We start from the raw sequence: 20951 nt of genomic DNA on the forward strand, positions 1-20951 counted from the left end.
AAGGGAGGAGAGAGAGAGAGAGAAACATCCACGATGAGAGAGAATCATTGATCGGCTGCCTCTTGCACGCCTCCTACTGGGGATGGAGCCCACAACCCGGGCACGTGCCCTGACCGGAATCGAACCCGGGACCCTTCAGTCCACAGGCCGATGCTCTATCCACTGAGCCATTCCAACCAGGGCTATATATGCATAGATGATTTCAATGGAACCTCAACACCTACAGCTCTGATTCCCCGGTGGCTGATCGGTCACCACCCTAAAGGCTCCCTGGGACTCGAACACACAGCGCAGCCAGAGAGCAGGGCCCTCCTTCCCTCCCCCCCGCCTCTGCCTGGCAGTCTACTCCCAGCACCTGAGGTCTGGGGAGAAGAGGGACCCGCTTCCTGGTCCAGCTCTGTGCACCCAGCCAAAGCGGATTGGCTGTGTCCCCAGGCATCACCGAATCACCAGAAACCAGGAAAACGCCCTCCAGCGAGAACCGGCCAGGCTGAGACCAAAGAAAGGCCGTGTCCCCGGGGAGAACAGCCCCGCAAGCAGGGCCCGCTTTCTCGGAGGGAGAGGCGATGCTCCTTCTGCTCAGAAGCAGACGCAGCACCTCCATCGCGGGCCCTGTCCAGGGGAGAAGAGCTGAGGTCGCCAGAAATGACAGCGCCCGCCCGCCCTCCCTGCTTCCACGTCCACCGACTTGTTTTTCTGGATTCCACCCTTGGGCTCCCCTTGGGGCCCGGCTCTCCCTCCCTCCGGCCCCATCCGGCCCCAAGCTGTGTGTACAACCCCAACTGTTGACACCCCAAACAGAGTGGCTGGCGATTTCCAGCTGGATAAGCAGCGTGTCCCCTTCCCGGGATCCGCAGAAGCCACCAGACTGGGCTCGGAGGCAGCCACCATGGCCAGCCAGTCCCAGGGCATCCACCAGCTGCTCCAGGCGGAGAAGCGGGCCAAGGACAAACTGGAGGAAGCCAAGAAGCGTGAGTCCCCCTCCGCCTGCCCGGGAGGGACGCTGGACCCGGGGTGGGGTGGGGGAGTGGGCCTGGGCCTCAGCAGCAGGCCAACTGGGTCCCTTCCCTCTTGCGGTGACACCATGGCCCCGGGGCAGCCATGGGGACAAAGGTCTCTAGCTCAGATCCTCCCGAGAGGCCGTGACATACTCCTGCACCTGGAAGTTACGGAGACCCGGGCTTCCCCCGTCTCCGCAACTTCCCGAAGGCCCCACGCCCGTGTCGTGTCGCAAGTGTGTGAAAGGCGTGAGAGAGAGAAGCTTCCAGATGAAATCTGCAAGACAGGGAGGACACTCCGGGGTGACTTACCCGCCCTCAGCGCCATGACCGTTTCTGTAAAACTATGATCATGCAGCTCAGGGCTCTCTCTCTGTTGTCCTTCTCTTGATGACTTTGAATTTTCATAATATTTCCCTTTCATTCTCTTTCTTTTTTTTTAATTCTCACCCGAGGATATTTTTCCATTGAATGTTAGAGAGAGTCAGAGGGGGAGAGACAGAGAGAGAGAGAGAGAGAGAGAGAAACATCGATGTGATGAGACACATGGATTGTGGATGCCTCCTGCACGTGCCCCGACCTGGAATGGGACCCGGGGCCCTTGGGTCGCAGGCCGGCGCTCTATCCACTGAGACACACCGGCCGGGGCATAGTCTCATTTTCGAACTTTCTGTTGACTGGGCCATGCATCTAGGTTCTTGCCCATAGGACCTTCTCCATACATTTCAAGCCCTGACCCGGTCACTTTCCCATCCATGAATTAGGGACCACCCTTATTCCCTGTGTGGAGGTGGAGACTGAGTGGTCATCGTTTGACAAAGGTCGTAATTCGAAAAATTAGAAAAGATTGTACCCGGCACCACGCGGAACGCATGTCTCGTCGAATCCTCCCGTGAACCCTTGTCGCCGACGGGAAAGGGAAGCCTGGAGGAATTACTGCCCAAGTCCCCCCGACGGGAGGTGGTGGGGGCAGGGCCTGGGTGGGGTCTCACTTCCAAGCCAAGATCCCAACAACCACGCTCCCCAAAACGCCCATCACCTCTGCCACGAGGACATCCGACGTCACGAGTCTGCACCTCGAATGCGGGCTGCGGGGGCCAGCGCCCGAGTTCTTTCCACGCTCCCATTTCCAATCATTGCTTCATCGACAGTCACCTGTGTCGCCCTGGCTGGTGTGGCTCAGTGGATAGAGCGTCGGCCTGTGGACTGAAGGGTCATGGGTTCAATTTCAGTCAAGGGCACGTGCCCGGGTTGTGGGCTCGAACCCCAGTGCAGGGTATACAGGAGGCAGCCGATCCATGATTCTCTCTCATCGTTGATGTTTCTAGCTCTCTCTCCCTCTCCCTTCCTCTCTGAAATCAATAAAAATATTTAAATATATATATATATATATATATTAACTTGGGTCAGTTACTTCCTCCTGATTACAGATAGAGACCACGCCTTACACTTGGCTGTTGTCACTCTTTGGGTGAGTGGGGTGACGGGGTCAAGGAGGTCCCCGCAGAGTGTTTAGAACGGGAGGCGGGACAGTAGTCACCACACCAGACAGGCAGTCAGTAGGGGCCACATTCGGTTCACTGGGGTTCGAACCTCAGGTAACCATTTTCCTTTCCTTTTTATTTTTTTTTCAATATATTGTTATTGGTTTCAGAGAGAGAAAGGGAGAGGGGGAGAGAGAATCATCCATGATGAGAGAGAATCATGGATTGGCTGCCTCCCGCATGCCCCCTCCTGGGGATCAAGCCTGCAAGCCGGGCATGTGCCCTTGACTGGGAATCGAACCCTGACCTCTTGGTTCATAGGTTGACGCTCAACCACTGAGCCACACCAGCTGGGCCAATTTCCTTTCTTTCTTTCTTTTTTTTCAATATATATTTATTTCAGAGAAAAAGGGGGGAGAGAGAGAGAGAAACATCCATGATGAGAGAGAATCATGGATCGGCTGCCTCCTGCACGCCCCACACTGGGGATGGAGCCCACAACCCGGGCATGTGCCCTTGACCGGGAATCGAACTCGGGACCCTTCGGTCCACAGGCCGACGCTCTATCCGCTGAGCCACACCAGCCAGGGCCATTTTCCTTTCTGAAGACGAATGCATTTCCTGAACACGCAGCAAGGTGGGCGCCAACCACACACGCAGAGTCCCCGGCGTGAGGCCCGCTCGGGGAGGGAAGGAAGGAGAACGACGTGGAGACCCACGTGGCCTGCTCGGCCATTGACGTTTCTGCCACAAACGACGCCCCAGAGCAGAACAGCCCGGCCCCTCCTGGGTGGCGAAGGGGGAGAAGACGCCCTCGTCCTTTATTCGAATGTCCTTGGCCGCCCTGAACAGCCCAGGACAGGGCCACTGGTCTTAAGATGCGACAAGGGTGTTAGGTAACCTGGCTTCCTCATGACGGGAGGAAGGAATGAAAAAATACAGCGAAAGCTCTGGGTTTATAAAAAGGATGGCTATCTGAGCCTCCTCCCGTGACATTCTTCCTCTCTCTCTCTTTCTCTCTCTCTCTTCCCCCCCCGCCCCCCCCCCCCCCCCCCCCCCCCGCTTCTCATCTTTGCACTTATCTCCCAAACCGACCAGGGCAATAGTAATTTTTAATATTCAAACTACTTGCTTGTATAAGTAATAGAAGTCCTAGCAATGGAAGAATGGAATAGAGCACTCTAGTTTCATTTTTTTTTCTTTTTTCTTTTTTTAACGACTGCTGCCAGTTCTGAGTCAACTTTTCCTGTAACCGGAGAGACCTGGCCTGTTCCAGTAAGATGACTGGAAACGCTCAGGTACCTGCCGGGCCTGTGCTCCGTGGTGGAGCGTCGACCTAGGAACCAGGAGGTCAGGGTTCGATTCCTGGTCAAGGGCACAGGCCCGGGTTGTGGGCTCCATCCCCAGGGTGGGGCGTGCAGGAGGCAGCCGATCCATGATTCTCTCTCATCGTGGATGTTTCTCTCTCTCTCCCTCTCTCCCTCTCTCTCTCTCTCTCCCTCTCCCTTCCTCTCTGAAGTCAATAAAAATATCTTTTTCTAAAAAAAGGAAAGCTCAGGTATTTGCTTTTATTCCCTGATTGTGGATTAAATCATATGCTCAGCTGCCAAACAGCCTTACCGTCTAGTTGACTTGGTTTATTATTTTCTTAAAATTATTTTTATGGATGTCAGAGAGGAAGGGAGAGGGAGAGAGAGAGCAATATCAATGATGAGAGAGAATCATGGATCGGCTGCCTCCTGCACGCCCCACACTGGGGGAATCGAGCCCACAACCCGGGCCTGTGCCCTGACCGGGAATCGAACCCTGACCTCCTGGTTCCTAGGTGGACGCCCCACCCCTGAGCCACGCCAGCCAGGAGCTACTGTCTCCTCAGATGACACATGGGCTATTACAGTCACACACATCCGTTTCGCCCGTCTCCAGAATGCCAACCACGGCGCGCTTTTATTTTATTTTTTTTTCTTAAATCAGCTAATTGCCTATTTGTTCCCAAATATGCACGTACTCTGAATTATTTCCACCGGCCCCCTGGATTTAATCAATCCGTCCCCGTGCGAGTGGATGTTGGGCTTCAGGAAGACATGCCTTTTAATAAACTCGTAAACCAGAAGTGGTTCTAGGAGAACGCGGCGGCCCTGTCTTCTGAGGTTTGTAGGCCCATAAATACCCGCTCCTTCCTTTAGGGCCCACAGACAAACCCTCTGAGGGGGTCCCGTTAAAATAATGACCACAGACGTTTTCATCGACGAATAAAGACCATTTGGTTAGATTCCACCCGGGAGCTACAGAAAACCCCTCACAGTATTTTTTTTTTAATATATATATATATATATATATATATATATATATATATATATATATATATATTATATGGAAAGTGCAGCCCTCACTGGTGTGGCTCAGTGGATAGAGCATCGGCCTGCGGACTGAAGGGTCCCGGGTTCGATTCCGGTCAAGGGCATGTACCTTGGTTGCGGGCACATCCCCAGTGGGAGGTGTGCGGGAGGCAGCTGATCGGTGGTTCTCTCTCATCAATGTTTCTAACTCTCTATCCCTCTCCCTTCCTCTCTGTAAAAAAATCAATAAAAAGATATATATTTTTAAAAATAATAAATAAATAAAGCCCTGATGGCCCGGCCGGCATGGCTCAGTGGTTGAACATCGACCTGTGAACCAGGAGGTCAGGGTTCGATTCCCGGTCAGGCCACATGCCTGGGTTGCGGGCTCCATCCCCAGGAGGGGGCGTGCAGGAACGGCTGATCCAGGATTCTCTCTCATCACGGATGTTTCTCTCTCTTTCCCTCTCCCTTCCTCTCTTTAAAAAAAAAAAAAAGTGGGGGTGGGGGACGCCGGGGAGAGGTCAATGGGGGGAAAAGGAGACTTATGCAATACTTTACACAATAAAGAATGTAAATTTTTAAAAAAGAAGGAAAAACCATCAAAAAAGTAAAATAAAAAAGCTGTGATGTATGAGATAACCCCGTTTTCTAAACCAAACACCAGAACGTTTGGCCTGATGCAGCTGTAAGACCTTGTAAGAACACGGTGACCACGTATTGGCGTGTCACATTGAAGTCTGACCCCTGGTGGCCACCCGGCGTGTGGTGTGGCACAGATGGCATTGAGAAAGAAGAATAGAACTCCTTCTGTTTTTCATGCTTAAGAAGAAAGAGGTCTGCCGAAACCGGTTTGGCTCAGTGGATAGAGCGTCGGCTTGTGGACTGAGGGGTCCCGGGTTCGATTCCGGTCAAGGGCATGTACCTTGGTTGCGGGCACATCCCCAGTAGGGGGTGTGCAGGAGGCAGCTGATCGATGTTTCTCTCTCATCGATGTTTCTAGCTCTCTATCCCTCTCCCTTCCTCTCTGTAAAATATCAATAAAATATATTTTTAAAAAAAAAGAAAGAGATCTAATTGTTTTTAATAAATATATTTATTGATTCCAGAGAGGAAGGGAAAGGGGGAGAGAGAGGGGGGGGGAGAGAGAAACATCCATGATGAGAGAGAATCCTGGATCGGCTGCCTCCTGCACGCCCCACACTGGGGATCCAGCCCACAACCCGGGCGTGTGACCTTGACCGGGAATCAAACCATGACCTCCTGGTTCATCGGTCGACGCTCAACCCCTGAGCCACGCCGGCCGGGCCCTCCATGAATCTTTGGTCCGTACCTTATACAGTGATCCGGAGAGCAACTCAGAGCTCGCAGGGAGAGAAATGGAAAAGCCATCCCCACCCAAGGCCACCAGGGTTCTTAAACGGGGACATCGGAAAGCGGGTGTGACATCACAGGTCAGCGCTGGTGACGACTGGCTTCTAAAAGCTACGCATCCGGGAAACAGCGATGGGGTTCCAGCTCTGCACAGCGCACCCCCCCCCCCTTGGCAAAGGGGGTCCACACACCCACTCCCAGGAGGACAGAGAGACTGTGCCAAGTGGGCAGGGGGAGGGAGGGGGTTCCCCGAAGCAGAAAGACCATCGGTTCGGAGGGAAATGCGCCTTTTCGTGCAGCTCGGAGGTTCTTTACGGTTTGGATGGCCCCGAAGGGTTCGTGCCTCGCCCCCTGTGGGCCGTAGTGCGGGGAGGGGAGCGGGGACACAGCAGCAATGAATGGGAGTCTATCGCCCGCCCCCCAACTTCCTCTGGGGGCCCCGAAACGTCCCGTGCTTGGCTCACGATCCCCAGGGCATGGCGTCTGTCTGCGTGGCCGGCGAGCTGGCTCAAGGCTTACACCTTCGCTCTTAATAAAAGCGGGAGCGCTCCCTAAGTCAGCTCCCCGCCATTAAAAACGACCGCTTTTACAACCACTTTCAAGTCCCCCATCGAGAAGGCTACTGGGAAAAAAAAAATATATATATATATATATGTGTGTGTGTGTGTGTGTGTGTGTGTGTGTGTGTGTGTGTGTATAAATACTTTGATGTGCTGTGGGGCTTGCTTAATCAGACATTCTGGAGGGGAGGCATGGCAAGGGGGGAAAAAATCTCCATAAAAGGCTTTTAAAAGCCGAAAGTGGGTTTGATGGAGTCTGAGCTGCGTGTCTGGGGGCGCTGGAGGCCTGCCAGTGGTAATAGGGTCCAGCCGCCGGGGCCGGAGGACGCCTGGCCGGGGACCAGGACCGAAAACGGGACCAAATCATGTCTTTCCGGGGAAGTGACAGCCGAAATCTGTCCTGTGGCTGTAACTGCTGTGAGGAAGGGGGGGTGGGGAGGGAGTATATTTAAACATGTTTGTGGGAAAGCGCAGTCATGCCCACGTTCTAAAGGATCGAAGTGAAAAAAAAAGTTTTTTTAAATATCATTTTTTTGTTGTTTTTTTTTTAATATATTTTTATTAACTTCAGAGAAAAGGGGAGAGGGAGATAGAAACATCCATGAGGAGAGAGAATCATGGATCGGCTGCCTCCTGCACGCCCCCCACTGGGGATGGAGCCCGCAACCCGGGCCTGTGCCCCGACCGGGCATCGAACTGTGACCTCCTGGTTCATAGGTCGGCGCTCCACCACTGAGCCACGCCGGCCAGGCTAATAGAGTATTTTAGTGAAGTTTGCATTCTAGAAAAAATCATCAAAAAAAATAACCCAGCCCTAGCTGGTTTGGCTCAATGGATAGAGCGTCGGCCTGCGGACTGAAGGGTCCCAGGTTCGATTCCTGGTAAGGGCACATGCCTGGGTTGCGGGCTCGATCCCCAGCAGGGGGCGTGCAGGAGGCAGCCGATCCATGATTCTCTCTCATCATGGATGTTTCTATCTCTCTCTCCCTCTCCCTTCCTCTCTGACATCAATAAAACATATATTTTTTTAAAGTAAAATAGCCCAGACCACCCCTCGTATGTCTAAAAATCAAGCTTGAAACCCCACGCGTGTGACAAAGCAATGTCACGGCTTCTCCGCCCTGTCGGTTTGCAGGCAAAGCCAAGCGCATCCGGCAGGCGAAGGAGGAGGCCATGGTGGAGGCGGACCAGTACCGGATGCAGAGAGACAAGGAGTTCCGAGTGAAAGAGTCGAAGGTGAGCGCGCAGGCGTGGCATTGACGCCCCGTGGACCCCAAGGGGTACAGGTCCGTCGGCCGCGATGCCCACGGCACCCGGAGGGAGCAGATACGGGCCAACCCAGGGCGGGTGTTAGACCAAACCTCATACACGAATGACCTTGTGCCTCTTCAACTTCAAGGCCTTCTGATTGGTCATCTGAGGTGCCAGTCACCAGTGGTTACCTCCCAGCCAGTACATATTTAACATTATCTTCTCTAATACACACATGGAAGGGACTGTTTCAAGGATGGTTCGTCACGACACATTCCTGATCAACACGTTTTCCTGAGAGAAACGCTGCGGAAAACATTTTTATTTATTTTTTATAACTATACACGTTGACAGGTAGAACCAATAACAACGGCCCTACAATGTTATGGAACAGGCTGTGGGCCCAAACTCCCATTAGCGATGGATTTACAGGTGCCCAAGGCACACAGGGTTGCCGATGGCTGCAAAGTCTTCTGGTGCTTCCTTATGTCTTTCTGTCTCTGTCTTCCTCTCCCTTCCTCTCTGAAATCAATAAAAAATAATAATGAAGCCCTGACCAGTTTGGCTCCGTGGATGGAGCGTCGGCTTGTGGACTGAGGGGTCCCGGGTTCGATTCCGGTCAAGGGCATGTACCTTGGTTGCGGGCACATCCCCAGTAGGAGGTGTGCAGGAGGCAGCTGATGGATGTTTCTCTCTCATCGATGTTTCTAACTCTCTGTCCCTCTCCCTTCCTCTCTGTAAGAAATCAATAAAATACATTTAAAAATAAGAATAGCCGAAACCGGTTTGGCTCAGTGGATAGAGCGTCGGCCTGCGGACTGAAGGGTCCCGGGTTCGATTCCGGTCAGGGGCATGTACCTTGGTTGCGGGCACATCCCCAGTGGGAGGTGTGCAGGAGGCAGCTGATCGATGTTTCTCTCTCATCGATGTTTCTAACTCTCTCTCCCTTTCCCTTCCTCTCTCTAAGAAATCAATAAAATATATTAAAAAATAAAATAAAAATAAAATGCAATGACAACCCTTGTCGATAAACATGGGGTGATGATGCTGAACCCACATTTGCTTTGTACTGGGCCGAGGTCAACTCTGGAAGCAGCGGTGACCTGCCAGGGACCCCATGCCCCTGGTGACCGTGGGGATGGCATCCATCCTCGGAGAAAATCCTGGCACAGGGCCCGGGACGTGCACGCATCACGGCGCCGTCGCAGGGAAATGGGGCCAGAGCAGGGCGGACGCCGCGTGCGGGGCCGTGACCCTGTCCCGTTTCCGCAGGCCATGGGCTCGCAGAGCAACCTGGCGGAGGAGATGGAGGCGCAGGCGCAGGAGAGGATCACGGAGCTGACGGGGAGCTACCGCCGCTGCATGGAGAGCGTGCTGGCGCGGGTCCTGAGCATGGTCTGCGACGTGAAGCCACAGCTCCACCTGAACTACAGGGCCACCGACTGAAGCCGGGACGCGTGGTCCCGTAAAGGGGTCTCGCGGGTCACCTGCTTGCTCATGGCTTCTGGTTTTGTGGGTTTTAAAAAAATATATTTTACTGATCTTTACAGAGAGGAAGGGAGAGGGAAAGAGAGAAACATTCATGATGAGAGAGAATCATGGATCGGCTGCCTCCTGCACACCTTCTACTGGGGATGGAGCCCGCAACCCGGGCATGTGCCCTGACCTGGAATCGAACCGTGACCTCCTGGTTCCTAGGTCGATGCTCAACCACTGAGCCACATCAGCCGAGTGAAGCTTACACTTTTAAATATGTTTTTATTGATGTCAGAGAGGAAGGGAGAGCGAGAGATAGAAACATCCATGATGACAGAGAATCATGGATCGGCTGCCTCCTGCACGCCCCACACGGGATGGAGCCCACAACTGGGGCGTGTGCCCTTGGCCGAAATTGAACCTGGGACCCTTCCGTCCACAGGCCGACGCTCTACCCACTGAGCCAAACCGGCCAGGGCCAAAGTTCACTTTTAAAATGATCATCGCTGAGACATTCAGCTAGTCACATCACACAGTTCTATCTGCAAGGACATATGAAAACGTGTCCCCCTCTTCTGCAATTATTTATTTAAAAAAAAAAAAAAGATGAGGTACCTTTGGAGGGTGTGGGGTTCCCTGCGTCCCCAAATCAAGTCAACCCTGCCGGGACGCGGGGACCAGAAGGCACATTTACCAGGACGGCGATGGGACCCTAGACTTAGTCTGGGTCCACCTCCCAAAACCACCGGTGACCGTGACCATGAGCGTGTTACTAACACCTGCGTTCCGCCTCCCTCATTCACACGGGAGAGCAACTCGGTTACACGGAGACTCACTGTGAAGGAATACACAACAAGATACCCATAAGACGCTCAGACGGTTACCCGGCCCTTCGTGAGCGATGGATGAGTTTTTATAAGAACAGGGGTGGCCCAGCCAGTGTTGCTCAGTGGATAGAGCGTCGGCCTGTGGAGCAGAGGGTCCCGGGTTCGATTCCGATCCAGGGCACGTACCTCGGGTGCAGGCTCCTCCCCCGGCCTGGGGCCCTTGGTCGGGGCTCGTGGGGGAAGCAACCCACCCATGTGTCTCTCTCACATCGATGTTTCTCTCTGTCTCCCCCCCTCTCTCCCGCTCTCCCTAAAATCAGTGGGGAAATACCCTCGGGGGAGGATGAACCGATAAATAAACGATGATGATAATCAAGAACAGCGGCCGTTACTGTCCCGATAGCTGAAAAGGAACGAAGCCGGATACGCTGACATAGGAGAAAGTGAGGAGGGAGGAGGCGGCGATGGGGCGAGAAGGGCAGACACTCACGGTAACTAACCGACGGGCGCAGCAGGTGGGGGCGGACGGCTGGGACGCGGTCCTGTCTTTAAGGGGAACCGCTGATCTTGGGTTCGGTGGGGGGGGGTCGGCGGAGCAGACGCGGCGGGGAGCCCGTTTCTGTCACGTTAGCACGTCCCCAGGAACAGCACCCGCGACTGTCGGCGTGTTATCGTCGTTAGGAACGTGCCGTCCATTCCTAAGCGTCCGTGTGCCCCACGGAGGGACCCCGGTGGGCGCGGGCGGGGACCGCGCCAACATCTGGGAGACCCGGCTCCCGGGAAACTCACAGGTGGAGTCACAGCTCCGAGGGACGCTCTCCTAAGCGAAGAAAATGCAAGTATGTCCCAGCGCCCCCAATAACACCGGGGGCCCCCGTCTATCCAAGAAGCACGTTCGCTCCCCACGGCGACAGGTGCGAGGGCCGCGGTTTTCCGGAGGGAAGGTGGACGGGCCACCATTTCTGAAAGGACTTTCCGGTGCGGCCGGGGGGCTCCGGGGTTGAGCGTCAGCCTGTGAAGCAGGAGGTCAGGGTTCGATTCCCGGTCAGGGCACAGGCCCGGGTTGCGGGCTCCATCCCCAGTGTGGGGCGTGCAGGAGGCAGCCGATCCCTGATGCTCTCTCATCGTTGATGTTTCTCTCTCTCTCCCTCTCCCTTCCTCTCTGAGATCCATAAAAAATACATATATTTTTTTTAAAAAATACAGCAGCGAAGGCCAGTGGAGACTTCTGGCTGATGGACGAGCCAACACGGGCCTCTGCCTGGGTGCTTCCTCCCTCCCGGTGGCCGCACCTGTCAGACCTGGTCCCAATGGTGTTTCTCTTTTTTTTAATTTATTTTTATTTTTTATTTTATTGATTTCTTACAGAGAGGAAGGGAGAGGGAGAGAGAGCTAGAAACATCGATGAGAGAGAAACATCGATCAGCTGCCTCCTGCACACCCCCCACTGGAGATGTGCCCGCAACCAAGGTACATGCCCTTGACCGGAATCGAACCCGGGACCCTTCAGTCCGCAGGCCGACGCTCTATCCACTGAGCCAAACCGGTTTTGGCTTGTGTTTCTCTTATTTTAGGGTTTATCCAGGCTACACTCACTCCTGATCTCTTCTTACTAAGACAACAGCAACAACAGGACAACATTTTTTTTAAAAATGCCTCTCTCCCCAGTCTCCCTCCGAATACACCCGCCCAGGAACCTGCCCAGGAGAATGTCCTGGAACAAAAACCCCTTTTGTTCAAAGCCAGCCAGGCCCGAGGCTGCAAGCTCTGCCCACCTCGACCGGATCGGGGCGGCTGCTGCAGAGAAACGTGCAAACCACCCCAGCCCCGTGCGTCCTGACAGGTCCCACAACAATGCGGCTTCTTGTTCTCGGCGACCAGCCCTGCCCGCCGGCGGCCGGGCACACACGCCTGGCATCGCTTAGTGGCGAGGGGGACGGGGCTTGCTCGCCCACGGGTCCTGGGGAGCGGCTATGTGGGTGGACGCGTCAGGACCATTTCAGCCCGTGAGCGTGCTTTTCATCGCGGGGACGTAATCCCGCCGTGGCCAGGACCCCCCCTCCCCCCAAACCCCCCCCCCACACACACACACCCCAGGATGGGCAATTAGGACCAGGCGGTGGGGACTGTGTGAGCACAGGCGGGAGAATAAGAAAACTCGCTGCCGGCTGCGTCCCGTCAAGGCCTGACCTCCGGTAGCCGAGCCCACGTGCTCCTTAAAATTCAGGGCATTTTGCCCTAACCGGTGTGGCTCAGTGGATAGAGCGTCGGCCTGCGGACTGAAGGGTCCCGGGTTCGATTCCGGTCAAGGGCATGTACCTGGGTTGCGGGCACATCCCCAGTGGGGGCCGTGCAGGAGGCAGCTGATCGATGTTTCTCTCTCATCGATGTTTCTAACTCTCTCTCCCTCTCCCTTCCTCTCTGTAAAAAAGCAATAAAATATATTTTTAAAAAATATATTTAAAATACATAAATACCCAGGAAAGCTGGGATCCTTTCTCTTGGGCCCCACGGTTCCGCTGTATTTGTGGGTTCATTTCCCGCTAACCCTCAGGAAAGCAGAGCGACCTGTGTGTTTCTGCCTCTGTCCAGGGGACCCTTTTCCAGGCTGAACTTGAAGGGGGCCATTTCTCAGGCCAGGCAGTGTGCAAAGACGTCGCTCCCCAATAGCTGGGAGCAAAAATCCCAAACCAGGAAATGCTGGCCGGACGCAGCCCAGCCCCGTTCAAGCTTAGGGCTCCCCCCTCCCCGCCCCCACCCCCCCCCCCCCCCCGCCCACGGGTGCCGTCATTCCGTCTCCGAACACTAGATGGCGCTGTGCACTCGCTTAACTTGGAACCCACCCAGCTGGGCCCAGCATTTGAAAAAAAAGAGAAAAAAAAAAACAGAGAAGATGGGAATTTTCCTTCGTGGATTTGCTGGCCTGACCCAGATCCTTAAGGAAAGGCATGTGAATGATGCCACAGCTGTTTCGTTAAGTTTCAGAGATGGGGGGGCCGGGGGGGGGGGAGAGGGGGGGAATGCGTCCCTGACTTGGGACTGCGGAGGGAAATTTGGATGGGCCTTTCTCGTGGTGCACACACAAAGCCATCCAATTAGCACTCGAAGGCTACTATTCAGAGAGAGAGAAAGCCGGACACCCTGGCTGGCGGGCTTGCCTGGTTTTAGACGGACGAGGATCTCCTTGGCTACCTGACGGCCCGGGAGACTGTGCGTGTGCGTGTCTGTCTCGGCCTCAGGTTTTATGAGACAAAGGCGACGTCTGAGCTGGCTGGTGCGTCGGGTGCACAGGGCAGGTGCTAATGAGGCCAAGGTCACCCCGATTCCATGCCTGCCCGGAAGGAAGGTGCGTTCCTGGGCTCGGCCGGTGACCTTGACTTTGACCAGCCCCTCCCACACGCCGGCGCCGGGTCTTCAAAGACTCCCGCGGTCAGAAGACACACCTCGCTACGAGAAGGTGCAAACCACGCCAAGTGGGTCTCCTGCGGACGGCAGGTGGACACGGTCGCTCCCCAGGAAAGAGGGTTTGCAGTGCCAGTGCGGCTGACCGGCCGGGTGCCGTTCCTGTCCGCTCGGTCGGGTGTGCTGTTCATCTATTGGATATGCCAGGCAGGGAGCTGGATCCCCGGGGATAAGGGCCTACCCGAAACCGGTGTGGCTCAGTGGATAGAGCGTCGGCCTGCGGACTGAAGGGTCCCAGGTTCGATTCCGGTCGAGGGCATGTCCCTTGGTTGCGGGCACATCCCCAGTAGGGGGTGTGCAGGAGGCAGCTGATGGATGTTTCTCTCTCATCGCTGTTTCTAACTCTCTGTCCCTCTCCCTTCCTTTCTGTGACAAATCAATAAAATATATTTAAAAAACAAAAAATAAATAAAATCAATAAAATAAAATTCTCCAGGATGGATTTTTATTTTTTTGAGGGGCATGATAGTTTATCTTAAAAAGCGGTACCAGCTGATCTTCGTGACCAGCGTGCACATCCAGGATGACTCTTTCAAAATATATATTTATTGCTTTCAGAGAGGAAGGGAGAGAGAGAAAGAAACATCAATGATGAGAGAGAATCATTGACCGGGGCTCTATGTTAATACTAGAGGCCTGGTGCACGAGATTCGTGCACGGGTAGGGTCCCTAGGCCTGGCCGGCAATCAGGGCCGATCAGGGCCTTCCTGACCTGGGCCTTCCTTCGTTCCACGCCGCCCTCTGGTGGTCAGCGCATGTCATAGCGAGCGAGCCAACTCCAGGTCTCCCGGTCCAACTCCCGAGGGGACAATTTGCATATTAGGCTTTTATAGAGAGAGCTATTTCTGTATTTTTTCATGCAAAGGTGTGGATGTATAGTGTGCGTTCCCCGTGGAAGTAAAAGTCCTAAGATTGTAGCGCAGAGCGAACCACTAACCATACTCATAAAAATATTAAAAATATTGTCCTGGCGTCAGAATCATAAACAACGTTCTGACGTCGGGGGAGCTGGTAAGCGCCGGGTGAGTGACATTGTTCGACGACATGCAGACGCCGGAGAAACGGCGACTCTCCATGTAACCGGATGTTTTGCAAGGCGGCTTTATCTTCTATTTGTAAATAAAAACATTAAAAATAATAATTAAGCCCGGCCAGCGTGGCTCAGTAGTGGAGAACCGACCTAGGAACCAGGAGGTCAAGGTTCGATTCCGGTCAAGGGCACAGGCCCGGGTTGCGGGCTCCATCCCCAGTGGGGGGTGTGCAGGAGGCAGCCGATTAAGGATTCTCTCTCATCCTGGATGTTTCTCTCTCTCTCTCCCTCTCCCTTCCTCTCTGAAATTAATTTTTAAATATTTAAAAAAAAAAAAAAAAACAAGAAGAAATGACATGGACTCGAGGGTTCGTATCACCCACCTGGAGGCCTCAGCCCATGAGTCGCTAAGACCGAGAGTGAGCACGTGAAGAGGCTTTATCCCCCTTCACCTGGACCATACAATTCTCTTCCTTCCCCTCCCTGCCCCCAAGCCACTTCTGGAAAAGATCTGAGACTTGAAAACAGGTTTTAAAATAAAAAAGCTCATGAGAAAGCACCCCAGCAAAGTGCTAACAAAACGAAGGTGGTGGGCCGAAACCGGTGTGGCTCAGTGGATAGAGCGTCGGCCTGCGGACTCAAGGGTCCTGGGTTCGATTCCGGTCAAGGGCATGTACCTTGGTTGCGGGCACATCCCCAGTAGGAGGTGTGCAGGAGGCAGCTGATCGATGTTTCTCTCTTATCGATGTTTCTAGCTCTCTATCCCTCTCCCTTCCTCTCTGTAAAATATCAATAAAATATATTTAAAAAAAAAAAACGAAGGCGGCGGAATATTCAGGTTTGAGGGCGAGAGAGAGAGAGAGAGAGAGAGAGAGAGAGAGAGAGGTGGGGAGAGAGAGAGAGGGCCTCCTTGTAGGTCCGGGCGGAGAGGAGGAGCAGCTGTGGGATCGGCCTCGGCCAGAGGAAGCCCCAGCCGGCGGGAACGTTCTCGATGGCTCACCGGCCTTGGACCGGTTCACAGCAAACCCACCGTAGCATCCTGTGTGTGGACGCTCCTGCCTCGTCACAGGGTTAAAGTCTGACCCTGGTTGTCTAATGAACGTCCGGAGAGCCATCACTGGGATCAAGAACATGCCCTGATCCACACAATTTCCCCCCCCCCCCCTCTCCCTCTCTCTCTCTCTCTCTAAACAGGACGCTGCCAAATGAGCGTGTTCTTACCGAAGGTCACGTTTCAGGGCGTGAGAGAGAGTTAAAGGCGTGGGGAGGCCTGGTCCCCTGCCTCACCCCATCCCCCAGCGGGCAGGTTGGACGAGGGGGGACGCCCTGCTTCCCAGGTGGGAAGAGGCGTGGTCAACGGCCCGTTTGATTGACAGGCTTTTCATTGCTGCCTTTTTTTTTTTTTTAATTTCCTGGAAGCCTCGCCTAGGGATCCGAAGACAAGAATTTCACAGCCGCCTCATTATTTCTTTTCCGACTGTAGGTTGCTTCTTGAATAGTGCAGTAATATATATATATATATATATATACACACACACACACACATACATATGATCTATATAATAAGATATATAGGACAATAAGATATGTAGAATATGATATAGAGAGTGATAATATATATATAATATATATATAAATATGTCATCATATACATAAATAATCATTTATGGATTTATGGCTCTGGTGTTTTTGTTATGTTTTTAGCTTCGTATAGTAGCCACATTTCACTCTAAATTATATCTTTTTTTTTTTTTTAAACGGGGACGTCTTCGCCGAGACTCTACAAAGCAAGCCGCCAAAATCTCCCACTGGCCTTCGCTGTTGTTTTAAATGTGTATTGAGAACATCCCACCCAGAAAGCACCACCTCCTCAGTCCTCACCCATCATCCACCCATTCTCCAGGTGCAACCCTGGGGGCCTCCTGCAGCTCTCTCTGTCCCCCCCACCCCCTCTCCTACCCCCCCCCCCCCCACACACACACTCACACTCACACTCACGCTGAAGCTGAGCCCCAACCGTCTCCACAGCTGGAAGGGCCAGGCGCCCAGCGGGCCCTTCTCCCCTCCTGCTCCCCCCGAGCTCTGACCCTCCCCGTGACCTTTCAGATTAGAAGCATCACCGCCTGGCCCTGCTTAAAACCCCGCACCTGCTCCTTTACCCGGACTTCCTCGCGTCCTCCTTCCGGCCCCCGCTCTAAGGTCGCCTCCCCAGGGAGCCCTCCCTGACCACCGGGCCGAGCAGGGGGCCCAGGGCAGGAGGCGGCCCGCGTTACAGATCCTGCCGCCCAGGGGCTGACAGGAACGGTCGGCACTCTCAAGGGGATGGATTTTCAGGTGTGTGCCCTTGCGTGATGAAGGAACTAGAAGCCTTAGCCAGTGTGGCTCAGTGGGTAGAGCGTCAGCCCTCGGACCGAAGGGTCCCGGGGTCGATTCCGGTCAAGGGCACGTACCTCTCAGTTGCAGGCTTGGGCCCCGGCCCCGGTCCGGGCACGTGCGGGAGGCAACCAATCGATGCGTCTCTCTTACATCGATGTTTCTCTCTCTGTCTCTCCCTCTCCCTTCCACTTGCTCTAAAAATCAATGGGAAAATACCCTCGGGTGAGGATTAACAACAGCAAGAGTAACTGGAAGACTGTGGCTGGCAGTTTCATCGAAGCACAGAACAACGGGAAACGCACAGGTTTGGCATAAAACTGCTCTCTTTTTTTTTTTTTAAATATATTTTATTGATATTTTACAGAGAGGAAGGGACAGGGATAGAGAGTTAGAAACATCGATGAGAGAGAAACATCCATCAGCTGCCTCCCGCACACCTCCCACTGGGGATGTGCCCGCAACCAAGGTACGTGCCCTTGACCGGAATCGAACCCGGGACCCTTCAGTCCGCAGTCCGACGCTCTATCCACTGAGCCAAACCGGTTTCGGCAAAACTGTTTGCTCTTTGACTTAATCACCTCATGACCCTGAGAATGTGCCCCGACATTCTGAAATCGGGTTTTCTCGTCTACAAAATGCGTATCCGGTATCCAAAACACAGAGCTGTTGTGAGAAGCACGACCTGGAATATAGCAGCTCCCGCGTGGGCTCGCTTTTTCTTTACATTGTTTCTTCTTAAAAAATATATATTTTTTATTGATGTCAGAGAGAGGAAGGGAGAGGGAGGGAGAGAGAGAGAAACACCCATGGTGAGAGAGAATCATGGATGGGCTGCCTCCTGCATGCCCCCCCCCCCACTGGGGATGGAGGCTGAAACCCAGGCCTGTGTCCTTGACGGGAATCGAACCCGGGACCCTTCCGTCCACAGGCCGACGCTCCATCCACGGAGCCGCACCGGCCAGGGCTCATTTGTTTCTTTTATTCTCAAATGCCGGGCTTTCTCCCCGTGGTGCCTAAGTAGGTCCTAATGGCCTCTCTGAAGGAAAAAGTAAGTCATCCCTTGCACAGTGGCCGCGTCGGTTAGAATAACAACGTTTCCCGTCATTCCTAGACGCCCGTCAGAGTCAGCGCGCCCAACGGCACGTCTAGACCGCGTCCCGTCCAACAGGAACACAAAGGAAAGGGTGAAGAATTACCTCACTGGGTGGCCCGGCCTTTCCAACATGTGCACCTCGTTTGGAACCTCCAGATCCGTTGGTTTATTCAATCAACAAATACGTGGAGGGGGCTGGCCAGGGAGGGGGGGGGGCGGGGGGGGCGGGGAGAGGGCGAGGGGGACCAGGAACAGACCCACACGCCGCAGACACTACATCGCCACGAAGGTCAGGGCAAGAGCGTCTGACCCGCGAGGGTCCCCGTAGAGAGGCCTCATCGTAGCGTCCAGTAACACTTGGCCGACGGCAAATGAGACACTTCGAGTCGAAGGCGATGGGTGGAGTTCCCAGAGCTACCACCATTCACGGCGGGGCGCCTTCTCTGAGCCTCACTTTCCAAGACGTGTGTGGACTAGAGGCCCGGTGCACGGATTCGGGCATGGTTGGGGTCCCTCGGCCCGGGGGTGATCGGGGCGATCGGGACCACAGGAGGTTGGCCGGCCGTGGGAGTTGGCTGTGGGAGTGCACTGACCACCCGGGGGGCAGCTGCAGCATTGAGTGTCTGCCCCCTGGTGGTCAGTGTGTCGTCATAGCGACTGGCCGACTTGGGCTTTTATATATAGAGATTGATTTCAGAGAGGAAGGGAGAGGGAGGGGGAGAGAGAGAGAGAGAGAGAGAGAGAGAGAGAAACATCCATGATGAGAGAGAATCATGGATCGGCTGCCTCCTGCACGCCCCCTACTGGGGATCGAGCCCGCAACCCCGGGCATGTGCCCTGACCGGGAATCGAACCGTGACCTCCTGGTTCATAAGTCGACGCTCAATCCCTGAGCCGCGCCGGCCAGGCCTAAGAAGGGCTTTTCAATGTACGCCCTCTCCTTGCCTTTTCAGAAATATTATTATTATGGCCAAATGCAACCTGCCGTTTTAAGATTCTCTGGATGATAAACATGTATGTCCCATCCTCGTTGAACGTTCTTTTCTGTTCCGAGCGTTAAGCGCCCAGACCTGTTAAAAAGTTTAAAATTTCCCCCAAGTCTTCGCGTGGGGCGAAGAGCCACGCCGTTTCCCCTCTTCCGCCTCCTGCGCGTGCGCCTCGTCGAGGTTCTGTTCTTACCGGAGAGCCCTTTCCCCCGAATTTATTTCCAGCGACGTTTGTTTTCCTGGAGGGACCTTTGAAACGCTATATTGCTACTTTTCATGTTTTTTATTTGCCCCGTGGAGCCGTAAAAGCTCCAAGGTTCATCAGTATGCATTTCTGCGGAAGCATTGTGCTGACAAAGGGTTGCCGGGGTAGCTGGCTCTGCCGTGGGGGGAGCGAGGAGGGTTACGGAGCGCTCACACAACACGGCGGGGGGGGGGGGGGAGAGAAAAGCAAAGAGGAGAGCGGAGGAAACGGGGAAGGGGGGGAAGAGGGAAGGTGGAACCTAACGCCGGAGGAGGAGAGAGAAATGAGGGGAAATCGAAGAACTGCAACAACGGAACGGGTCCCCCGGGAAGGGAGGATGCAGAGGGGGATGACAGACCCCAGTGTGGCCGTGTCTCATAAACGCTCTATCGTGTCAGGAAGGAGATCTGTTTTTTCTAGCAAAGACCTGAGGTTGGTGTGAGCTTCTTCGTCCTCCTGAAATGGTTTAAACTGACCCAACTACAATACTCTGTTCCGATGTGATTTTTCTTAAAATCAATGTTGGGCCCGGCCGGCGTGGCTCAGGGGTCGAGCATCGACCTAGGAACCGGGAGGTCACGGTTCGATTCCCGGGCAGGGCACAGGCCCGGGTCGGGGGCTCCATCTCCAGTGTGGGGTGTGCAGGAGGCAGCTGATGGATGATTCTCTCTCCTCGTGGCTGTTTCTCTCTCCCTCTCCTTTCCTCTCTGAGATCAGTAAAAAGAAAAAGGAAAAGAAAGAGGTGAGATTGTCTCTCCCAGCCGGGGCTCACACGTGTTACCGTAGGCCATGGAGTCAGGGCTGGGCGAACGGGAGGGAGAGCCGGGCGCGGGCATCGTGGATGCTTCAGGGGCGACTGGAGGCAGCCGAGCGCCGGGAGGGAAACGCCCCGTGGCACTCGGACGGGACGACGTGCAGACTGGGGGGCTCAGACACGCACCCGCACTAAGAGGCCGTGGACAAAGGGGCCAGCTCGTGGGTGCCTTTCCCCGAAGCTGGCTGCAGTGACTCCCTTATCTTAGCGCCGTGGTCGGCAAACGGTGGCTCGCGAGCCACAGGCGGCTCTTTGGCCCCTGGAGTGTGGCTCTTGCACAAAATACCACGGCCTGGGCGAGTCTATGTGGAAGAAGTGGCGTTAGAAGAAGTTTACGTTTAAAAAATGTGGCTCTCCAAAGAAATGTCTATCGTTGTCCTGTTGCTATTTGGCTCTGTGGACTGATGAGTTTGCCGACCACTGTCTTAGGGCAGAAGACGGGGACCTGACAGCTCTGCTGCCCGTTTAAAAAATCACCATCACACAAAGGTGGGCGCAGAAAGTCTCATTTCAAACCAAGCAGCATCGGACTATGACCTCACGGGGTCTACTGGACAGGGGCACCCCCCGTCGGGCCGTTTCCCCGGCGCCCTAAAACTCGGAGAACGGTACAAATCGGGCGGTTTGTACTTAATTT

At 54.3% G+C, this 20951-nt stretch overlaps 1 protein-coding gene across 2 annotated transcripts; it reads left to right on the top strand.

Moving 5' to 3' along the window:
• Nucleotides 1–847: 847 nt before the first annotated feature.
• On the top strand, nt 848–10684 carry ATP6V1G3 (ATPase H+ transporting V1 subunit G3). 2 transcript variants are annotated; one of them, XR_013959606.1, is made up of 4 exons: nt 860–971; nt 7891–7991; nt 9279–9704; nt 9925–10073. XR_013959606.1 is itself a non-coding variant. In XM_080651021.1 (3 exons), the coding sequence occupies exons 1-3, from the start codon at nt 890–892 to the stop codon at nt 9450–9452; spliced, it is 357 nt and encodes a 118-aa protein (XP_080507147.1). In that variant the 5' UTR covers nt 848–889; the 3' UTR covers nt 9453–10684. The 2 variants fall into 2 exon arrangements, 1 of the variants encoding a protein (XP_080507147.1); XM_080651021.1 differs by having other exon boundaries at nt 848–971; nt 9279–10684.
• The last annotated feature ends 10267 nt before the right edge of the window (nt 10685–20951 follow it).

This window comes from Plecotus auritus (genome assembly GCF_963455305.1).
Source record: "Plecotus auritus genome assembly, chromosome: 14".
Lineage (NCBI taxonomy): Eukaryota > Metazoa > Chordata > Mammalia > Chiroptera > Vespertilionidae > Plecotus > Plecotus auritus.

Coding starts and splice junctions, on each gene's coding strand:
- ATP6V1G3 (XM_080651021.1), top strand. CDS start 890: ATGGCCAGCCAGTCCCAGGGCATCCACCAGCTGCTCCAGGCGGAGAAG. Junction 972..7,890: donor ACTGGAGGAAGCCAAGAAGC/GTGAGTCCCCCT, acceptor GTCGGTTTGCAG/GCAAAGCCAAGCGCATCCGG. Junction 7,992..9,278: donor TCCGAGTGAAAGAGTCGAAG/GTGAGCGCGCAG, acceptor CCGTTTCCGCAG/GCCATGGGCTCGCAGAGCAA.